Source organism: Bison bison, unplaced genomic scaffold, assembly GCF_000754665.1.
Source record: "Bison bison bison isolate TAMUID 2011002044 unplaced genomic scaffold, Bison_UMD1.0 scf7180017864144, whole genome shotgun sequence".
NCBI lineage: Eukaryota > Metazoa > Chordata > Mammalia > Artiodactyla > Bovidae > Bison > Bison bison.
In genome coordinates this window covers 268,156-278,586 of record NW_011494716.1, presented here as the reverse complement: position 1 = coordinate 278,586, position 10,431 = coordinate 268,156, and the positions used below count along the sequence as shown (strand labels likewise).

Here is a 10,431-nt window from a genome sequence, read left to right as displayed (position 1 = left end):
CCCAGCAGCGGCCCGGGCGAGAACACGCGGCAGCTGCCCCAGACCCTGCTGGGCTCCGCACCACACTCAGAAGAAAACCCAGAACTCTTTCTGGGACTCCGGTCTCTTGGGCCCGGTGCCCCCCAACCCACCCACACCTGCCCCTGCTCCGTCCAGGCCTCTGGCTGATGGCCTCTCCTTCGACCACTAAAACAGCAACTCCAACACTCCCACCTCCCACTGGCCTGATTCCTACACAGCCAGGAATCATCCGTGTAGATCTAACTCGGCAGGGAAACACAAGCCCCCCGAGGGCAGAGCCCTCACCTCACATACCACCATGTTCCCACCCCGGCACTCAACAAGGCCTTCTCAATGAACCAAAGACAACATTCAACTGATGGCTGAAGGAGCCAGAAAGCGGTGTGCAAGGGGAAAGAGGATCAAGACAAGTTTTAACCCAGAAGGTGGAGAGTGGAGAGAGGAGGGTAGGAGGGGAGGGGGTTCAGGGCAGGTCCACCCCCAGGTGGGTGGTGGGGGGGCGGGGAGGGGCTCTGGAGACCCAAGGGCAGAAGGAAAAGAGCAGATGCACAGACTGAGGTTTAAGCCTGAATAAGGTTTAAATCTGAGTGACCTCCCCCATCGAGCTGCAGCCAAGAGCGTCTGCTGGGGCTCAGACAGCGTCTCCGGGCATCCAGGGGCCAGGGAAGGCTGGGTTTGGAAGAACAGCTGCAGGAGAGGGGCTGGAAGCAGGGAGCACCGGCCAACCCCGCTGCCCAGGGAACAACAGACAAGCTGACGGCATAGACAAAGCCCCCCAACCCCGAGCAAAGGAGCAAGAAAAATGACAGTGTTCAGGGATTAGAGGACACGTCAGGGAACAAGTTCAGGGGATGCCCTGAAATAAAGCAAAGAATCGGCAGGGTGGAGAAGCAGGGAGCACAGCCCTGGAGGGAGGGGCGGAGCGGGGGTGGGGGACAGCCCCAGAGGCGGGGAGAAAGGTTCTGGGTTTCTGGAGGTCACTCCCTGAACTTCTCACCGGGCAGCTGAGCCTGGGAAAGAAGCCTCTTCCAACCAAACCCCAGAGCCCCAGGCCAGGGAGGGCAGAGTGGTGCCCACTTCCCAGGAGCCCTGGATGCCCACGACCCTTCTCGCTCACGTCCCTGCTCTGCGCACAGGATGTGACACCTGATAGGTGCTGCACGGACGCTGGTCAAGAGGAGTGGGGGAAACGCCTTTCAGTAAAGGTCTAGCAACGTCAGCACTGAAACAGTTGAGCTACGAAGTTTACCAATAGAAAACCTCAAAAGTGGCTGTGATGATCTCCCTTGAAGCAATGTTCGACTTCAGTGACTGTCTGCAATCCCAGGAGTCCCAAAGCAAGTGATGTGAATGCATTTGTATCTAGAATACACTACCCTTTCCTTTCCAGGCAAGGGGCTACTTCAGAAAACAAAAACGGGGTCATGGTTCCAAAACAATAAGCAATCGCTGGCATGGCATTTCGGAGGCTTTGAGTGTTCAAAGGATACACAGCTTTTCATCATCCTGAAACGTGAAGTAAAGTTTAACAAAGAAGGGATGATCCAGCCGCGACATCACGTCTCGCTCTCTGGTTACATACGGGACTTTGTTCTCTTTGATAATGTGGCGTTTCTCTAGAATTTTAACTTAAGAAAGAAGCAAGTTACTGCAATTGGAAATGGTAAGAAAACAACTAAAGACACAACACATAAAGTATCAAACACAAATTAAAGTGTTTCACAAAACACACCCACCAGATTTGTGATCTCTAAGACCAACAGTGCCCTGTCCCCCGAGACCAGCGCAGAGCCCTCCGGGGTGGGGCAGCCAGGCGGCCGCGGGCCAGGGCGCTGTCCCTGCTTCCTAGACACTGAGCAACCTAGCTCGCTGGAGTTAGTTACTTACTAGCATATTCCCTTGAGGTTGCCAGTTCTCGGGCCAGGACAACCTGGTTTGGGAAGAAAAGGGGGAAAAAGAAGAGAAAAAACACCCAATGTCACTAGGGCACAGAGTCTCACGAGGCACCCTGCAACCAACCACAAGGACCACCCCGTCCCCTCTGAAATCCCTCTTTACACACTCCCGCCCTGTGCGGACAAACACGGTCAGTGACTAAGGCAACGTGTTCTCACAGTCAAGGAAACAGATATTCCTCATATGTTTCCAGAAGGGTCCTCAGCATCTGTCAATGTTCCTCAATGCAGTGAAACATATATTCACAAACCTTAGCACTAGCGTAACCCTAACAAACTGTGGGAAGCAGCAGCAAGTAATACCTCCACCAAGTGGGTATTGGGAATTGCTTCAGAAAAATAACTCTATGGATATGTCCCTGGTACATGTTCACTGCAAAAGGCTGCCCTGAATTTGGGCTTTTACCAATAACGGTTACCATCCATTTCACTTGATTTTGATGCCCCCTGCAGATGCTATAATCCCACGCCTGCCTGGAGGGCGTGGGAAACGGAGGCAGAGCCACCCCCAGCATGCCAGCACCACCCCCCGGCTGTGCCCTCTCCTGGCACAGCCTGACCCTCAACCCTGGAGACAGAGCACCGGTGGGGCCCCACACAACAGGGAAGAGACCTTTCTACACACACCTGGGCACAACCTGAGCAACAACTTCCCAGTGCCTGATGGCCCCCCTGGCAGTGAGCTGGGGCACCCCCCTCCACCAGCCGGTGCCAATTCCTCTCCTGTAACACTTGCAGGGAACGGCCAAGGACCCACGAGCAGATGCAAACCTGTCTACTCCAGGGCTGTGAGTTCTATCCCATTACAGAATCCCTCAAGTTCATCACAAGTGACCCTGGGCACTGTGTGAAGCTCTGCAGTCAGTAAGACCAAGGTTGGATTACACGTGCTCAGGTGGAAAGATGGGAAGGATCTCTGTGGAAGAGGAACCCTGGATTGCCCTCAGCCGCTGGAGGGTAAGGAGCAGGGCTGGTGAAGGGCCGGCCTCCTGAGGTCATGACTGACGCAAGGCTGACAGCAGCACGCGCTGGCCAGGTGAGAAGAGAGAGGAAGCGCGTGGCTCAGGCGCTAGCGTGTAACGGAGCCCTCTCTGAAGGAGACGCCGTCTCATCCTTCTGTCACGTGAACTGCACATTCCATGCAGGTCTCCTATGTCCGTCCACACGGCCCAAGCTGACGGCAGGAGCACCCTCAGGGAGCCGTGGGCAGCGGACCAAGCTTCCCCTCTCTAGCACCCAGCCTGGGAGCCGCCTCTTCTCCTCCACTCCTGCCCTGGAGACCTGCTGCAAGAGTGGTGGGAAAGACCTGCGGGCAGCACATGTAATCGGAGGCCGCAGGCTGCAGGACTCCCAGCAGCGCCAGAAAAGAGCCTGCGGGCTCTCGGGCTTTGCTGGGCACCGGGAAGACAGACCAGCTGGGGCTTCTCTGCATCCAGAACAGATGGCATGCACTTTCACCCACGGTGGAAACCCAGGGACGCTGGGGGGACGTCACAAACACGTCCTCATTTTCCAGGCAACATAAACATCCTGTGAGGGCCAGCTGAGAGAAGGAGAACACTGCTTCTTTTACTGGACTCGTGCAAGTAACTGCAGAACACCCAAGGTTCTTTCCAAAACAGTTTTTCTCTTTCTGAAAGGACCTGTGAGTACCAGACCTACTGGGCCTTATTCTCAAAGTTGAAGGTTTTTATCATGAGGACCCAATTCTTTCATAACTTAAATACTGCCAATAAAAAAATCTAAAATAAAAATGTGAACGGAGCAAAAGTTAACAATTAAAATGATACTGGGAACATGGGTGAGCTGTAGTATGTCACATTCTTTGTAGTTTGAAATATTTCATAAATGGAAAATTTTTGGTGATGGACAGGGAGGCCTGGCGTGCTGCGGTTCATGGGGTTGCAAAGAGTTGGACACGAATGAGCAACTGAACTGAACTGAATGTTTCCCAACAACTATGAACAGACACTGACACCAATACTGATGTTCAATCTAAGGAAGAGAAAACTCCCAGGGTCTTGCCAATAGGACACAATGATAGGAAATGTCACTTGCTGATGCCTGACGAGAATAAAATTTCACTGGATTTTTTAGAAAATTAAAAACAAGATTATGAAATGCCTTTTAAAGCTTTCACCTACAAAAATCACAGCTTCGATATTTTAACCATCTGATCTGACTGGTGGCAGCCAGCCCCAAGTCACCTTCACTACATGTAGGAGACGAATCCCCAAGGGGCCCGAGAGGCTCCTCTGGGGTGGAGCGCCACCACAGCATCTCAGCGCCCAGCTCTGCGTCCCGAGAAAGGCCAGTGCTCCCAAAGAGAACACCCTCGTCCAACAAACGGCAGCGGCGTGTACTCACTGTTGAAAACGAGCCTTCACCGAGAATCTTCCCGAATTTGAAGTCCTCGGGCCGTTTCTTCCGAGGCTGCGGGGGCTGCGCGGCGTGCTGCAGAGCGCTGGCGCTCGCCCGGGGCTGGGCCGCGGTGCCGTCCATGGCGGGGCCCTGCCTGCTCCCCCCGCTGGGAACGCCGGGGGCCGTGCTGGACTCAGTCTGGGTCCTCACCATTGATGGGGATGGGCAGGAGCATAACACCACGCTGGACTGAATGGGAACCGTGTCATACTGGGGGCACAGGAAAAGAGAGGTAAGGTTCAAGGCGGCTCACTGTTCTGAACGTATGAACTCAAGTCTAGATGTCGCTGAGCCACCACCAAGCACAGGCAGGCCGCCCGATGTTCGGACGTGCAGCCCTGGCCGCGGCCCTCTACTCTGAAGTCTCCTCCTGCTCAAACCTCGCCCTGCCCGGTCTGCGCGCCTACGACCCCCCCACCCAGCATCGACCCGCCCTCACACGCTCCCTCAGCACTGCATACGCCTCCAACGCCCCCAGCCCTGCTCAGCTGGCCTTCCCTAAACACCTTCTGTGGCCTGTCACAGAGCAAGCTGGTCCAAACCTGTGACCTCAGGGTCTCCCGTCCCAGAACCCCTCCCCTGCTCACCCACCCACACATGATATAAGGCGAGATGCACAGAAGGCACCCAGGGCTTGAACAAAAAGACCAGCTTCAGACTGTGTCCCACAGCTAAACAGAGCGGGTACCTAAGCAGTCCCGGAACACAGAGAGTAACCAAATGGAAAGAAGAGTCCAAGAACTGCCAACCGCGCATGAAAGGTACAGCTGATGAAGAAGAAACAAGCTGCTCAAAAAGAACAGTAGTGGATAATGCTTAACAACTTGGAAAAGTAACTGATTTAGAGCCAAAATGCTCACTGCACACCCAAGTTACCTCCAAATTCAAGAATTTTATGTTTTTTTAGTTATTTAAACAAATTTTAAAACCTAACAAGTTTTTAAAATTTGCAATCCCTATTAAAAGAAGCTGGCTTCCTTGCAGAAACTGACAAGATGATTCTAAAATTCTTATGGAAATTCAAGGAATCCAGAATAGCCAAACAATCTCAAAAAAAAGAACAAAACTGGAGGACTCACACTACCTGGTTTCCAAATTCATTCCAAAGCTATAGTAATCAAGACAGTGTGGTGCTGTGTAACGATACACGCAGTGGTGAACGGAGCAGAGTCTAGAAGAAAATTCCTAAGTCTATGGCCAATCAATCTTTGACAAGGGTGCCAAGGCTTCAAGGGGAAAAAGCCTTTTTCGGCCAATGGTACTGGATATCCACACGCAGAAAAATGAAGGTGGCTGCCTTTCCCACATCAAAATTTAACTCAAATGGATCAAAGATCTACATGTAAGAAATAAAACTAGAAAACTCTTAGAAGAAAATATAGGAGTAAATCTTTATGATTTTGGCAATGGTTTCTTAGATATGAAACCAAAAGCACAGGAACAAAAGAAGAAACAGATCAAAGGGACTTCATCACAATTTTAAACTTCTGTGCTTCAAAGGCACCACTAACAAAGGGAAAGAACAAGCCAAAGAATGGGAGAAAATATTTACAAATCATCTATCTGAAAAGGGACTTGCATTCAGACTGTATAAAGAACTCAAACAATTCAATTAAAAACAAAACAAAACACAATTTAAAAACAGTCAACAAATCTGAGTAAACACTTCTCCAAGAAAAAAACCATACAAATGGCGAAAAAGTACCTGAAAAGAGGCTCAACATCATTCGCTGCTATAGAAATGCAAGTCAAAGCCACAATGAAATTCCATTTCACACATACCAGGATCAAAAAGATAATAAGTGTTGATGGAGACGCACAGAAATTGGAACCCTCACACTGCTGGTAGGATGTCAAATGGGGCAACCACATCAGAAAACATACAACAGTTCCTCAAAAGGAAACAGGTACCGTACAACCGAGCAACCCCACTCCTAGAAATGAAAACACAGGTCCACACAAATCCTGTACAAGCATGTTCGCAGCAGCATTATAGATAACTAAAAGGGTTGGAAAGGACAATCAACAGATAAATGAATAAACAAAATGCACTGCAGCTATAAAAAAGCTGAATACTCAGCCATAAAAAGGAAGTACTGATATACTCTACCAAACAGATGAACACGCAAACGCTATGGGATGTGAAAAGGGCCTGACACAAAAGCCACACACTGTGTGATTCCATCTGTGTGAAATGTCCAGATGAGGAGATCTACAAAGAAAGGAAAACTGATGGTTGTCGGGGCTGGCAGGAGGGGAGAACAGAGTGGCTGCTAATGGGTCGGGGGTTTCTTTCTGGAATGAGAAGGATGTCCTGGAATTGGAAAGTGGGGACATATAACCTCATAAATACACTAAAACCACTGAATTACACACTGTTAAAATAGGTGGATTATACAGTATATGAATTATATCTCAATAAGCTGTTATACAAATAGCTGTATCACACAAATGACTACATAAATTTATGTATCTCATTCGAATCCATAAACAATCAAGCCTGTTTTTTAACAAAAGAATAGGCACCAAAAAAACTCAAGTAGCTCAGAGCTGTGAAAATGTGTCTCTTAAATACAAGCAAGAGCCCCAGACCACAGCACACATTTTTAACTATGGGGAGACGCTGGGGGGATGAATTATTAGATAAGAAGAATGATTAAGTATGTCTACAACACACAGAGACACCAAAGGCTGGCAGGACTATGCTAAAGCACGCTGACCCATCCAACTGTGGCCGGCACCATGGACCCGTGCTGCCACTAAAATGGTTTTGGACAGCAATACAGTAACCTGTCAACAAAGTGACAACAAAACTTTCATCAGTGAGATACATAAGAATACTTAGGAGAGGTGGCCAGACGTACAGTTAAAAATTTAGATGGCCATTAAGGAAGGATTTTTAGATAGTGTCAAAGTTAAATCGGAAATACACAAAAGTTGTGCCCACAACCGTTAAAAAGAAAAGCCCTTCCAGTCTGAGCCTAAAGCGTTCCAGGAGTGACATCACGGGCCTACTCATCACCAGACTGTTGTGGAACAACACGGAACGAACTCAGAGCGCCCAGATTTGTTTCTAACAGTCCTGCCCTTTAAAAGAACCAGGAGAGCACTTGGCTCCACATCTTGGAACAGGAAGAAGGCTGTCAACATGGGCTGCAATCCTCTGCTACGTCTGAAAAGGAGGCTGTCTGTGTGGGAGGAAAAGGCAGGGAAGCTGGCCTGCAGGGACTGTTACTGGCCACGCTGTGTCCCTGCAAACATAAGTACAGCCACTAAGAATAAGCTGAAACTGGATCGAGACTGCAACGATACACACAGATAGGTGGTAAGAAGTGCATCAACATGGTAACAAAAAAGCAGGCTGAAGACGCCTGAACACTTAGCTTTATGAATTTAAACAGGCAAAGGGGTGTGGCCAAAGTTGTTTCTTACACGTACATGGCTGTTTCTCAGTCGCTCAGTTGTGTCTGACTCTTTGCAACCCCCTGCAATGAAGCACGCCAGGCTTCCCTGTCCTTCACCATCTCCCTGAGTTTACTCAAACTATGTTTGTTCAGAAAGGCTAGATAAAAATTTTCTCTCTCCATTAATACGGGGAAGAGATGTAGAGAACTATAAAGAAGCCAGAGTCCTACAGGAAGTGCACCAAGAAAGGCTGGACAGGCGGGCACAGCAACCAACGTGTGCGGACTGCGACAGCTCAACCACAGGGGGAAAGCGGATGGAGACAGATGCTCATCCTAAGAGGCACAAAAGCCAAACAAGTAAGGCACATCTAGGTGGAACACCCTGCGAGCCAAATGTGATGAGCACAGAGGAGGAGAAGCGAGGCAGCGGATGGCAAGAAAGGCAGGAGCCTGGGCTGCCCCCGGCAGGGCAGGCCAGGCCAGGCAAGGCTGGCGCAGGCAGGTCACCCCAGAGGACACAGCACACGCCAGCTCCAGAGCTGCTCCCCAGCTGGGATGGGCAGGCTTCATTTTCACTTCAGGCAAGGTACACAAATATGAAGGAACTAACTCAACGCACAAAATCAATGAAACACTAGGAGACCGTGACTAACAAGCGCTGTAAAGCCTATCTAAGAAAACTTGCCTTTTTAAACGTGGCCGACAGCACAGACGTGACCAGCAGTGGGTCCCTCTCGCTGGAACGGGAGCCCGAGGCGCACCGGTTCCTTCTGGAACACTGCCGTCTCCGTGGACACACTGAGGCTCACAGTAGGTCTAGTGTGGCTGATGCACCTCATAAACCCTCCATCTCGGGAGAGGTACGAGGGCTGGACTCAGCTCTGTGGTTCAGACAGTACCTTAAGGGTTTGTCCCTATAAACAAGGCATACAATCCTAACAGAAGTGTTGTTTAGCTGCTCAGTCGTGTGCAACTCTTTGTGACCCCATGGACTATAGTCTGCCAGGCTCCTCTGTCCCCAGGATTCTCCAGGAAAGAATACTGGAGTAGGTTGCCATGCCCTCCTCCAGCAGATCCTTCCCAGGGATCAAACCCATGTCACTTGCGTCTACTACACTGCAGGCAGGTTCTCTACCCCTGAGCTACCAGGGAAGCTAAGAGAAGTGTAATCAAACTCAGGAGCTTCCCCTGGATATCAGCTGGAACCTTCTGTCCTCCAGGGCAGTGGGAAGTAGGGAGAAGGTCACAGCCACCATGCCAAGGTCCATCAGGAACCAAGACAGGCCCGGGCTGTCCTCAGCGTCCAGGCCAGGGGCCTGGCTGTGCCCCAGGCCACCGAGCACCTCACAGGCTTCCCAGACACAGCCAAGGGGTAAGCGCTCCTTGTGCCCGCCGAGTCATCCCAAGTGCAAACTCTCAGGCTCAGGACTGAGGCGCAGCAGGGCTGTGGGACCCGAAGGGACTCCACGAGATGGGGAGGAAAGAGCCGGCGCTCCGGCAGCGCCACCCCAGGCACCGCTTCAGACGGGCGGCTCACATGCCCAGTGGGGTCACTGCTGCCCAACGGGATGGGGGCAGGGAGAGCACCACGGGTCCTGCCACGTGCAGCTGGTTACTGACCTCACCTGAGCAACCCGCTCCCGCCAAGCAAGGCTCTAGGAGACAACGGGAAACGCACCAGACAGTGGCAAATGCTGCTTCTGATTCAAAACTGACACATGAACTACTGAGTAAAATCTCAAACATCAAGTTTTTAGATAACAAAACGTGATGAGTTGATTCATGGACCTGAAAACAGGTAATTTTACAGACACGCTTCTGGACCCAGTGAGTATTCCAGCAACGGTGCCACGTGGGCCTCACACGGGTCTCAGCCCAGGCGAGGGACAGCACAGAGAGCAGAGGCCATCCCCGAGGTGGCGCTGGAGGCGGGCGCAGGCAGCAGGCCCCGGGTGTCCGCACGCATGGGGACAAAACCTGGCAGGACCACCACCCTCGAGCCAGCTCGAGCAGAGGCAGATGGCCCGGGCATCAGGCAGCCAGGGAGGCTCACACGGTGAACGCGCCTTCTGCCGGCCTCAGGAACACCTGCTGAGGGCCGTACTCTTCAGCTGCAGCCTCCTGGATGCGAAATGAACACGCGTCCAGCCCACGACGGCAGCCTCCAAAGACAACGACAGGTGCATCTAATGAGACTCGAGCTGACACAGACATGCTCCTGAGCACTTCCTCTCCAACAGAGCAGTTTCTCCACAACAGGTTCTCGAAGGACAGCACAAAACATAGAGGTCTGCTCCTGACCTCAGCGGCACAGACCCCACACGCAGCCTCCCTCCAGGCGGCAGCACTTCTAGTGGACATGCGGAAATCCGAGGCGTGCTGAAGATCAAGCCATCTCGACAGAGCTGGACCTGCCTCAAGACCTGTGACACCGAGCGCCCCTGGCCGGCCAACGACAAGGGAAGGAGCAGAGGGTCGTGCTGAAGAAATCCGCTCAGGTCCTACTCAACACCAGTCTGTGATGAGTGCCTCGGAAAACACCCCGGCCACCTTTATCCCCCCAAAGCTGGTCACGAGACAAAGGCTGGAGCCCAGGGATTTCCCACCAGTAAACACCAAGGCCCTTG

At 51.6% G+C, this 10,431-nt stretch overlaps 1 protein-coding gene across 3 annotated transcripts in view; it reads right to left on the bottom strand.

Moving 5' to 3' along the window:
- Positions 1-10,431, bottom strand: part of PDPK1 (3-phosphoinositide dependent protein kinase 1) — a 60,786-nt gene that overhangs the window by 30,312 nt on the left and 20,043 nt on the right. For all 3 annotated transcript variants that reach the window (XM_010840325.1, XM_010840326.1, XM_010840327.1), the window contains 3 exons: positions 4,344-4,607; positions 1,909-1,951; positions 1,512-1,649 (listed from right to left, as the gene is read on the bottom strand). In XM_010840325.1, the coding sequence (XP_010838627.1) occupies positions 1,512-1,649; positions 1,909-1,951; positions 4,344-4,607 (445 nt within the window). The remainder of the gene's footprint in view (positions 1-1,511; positions 1,650-1,908; positions 1,952-4,343; positions 4,608-10,431) is intronic.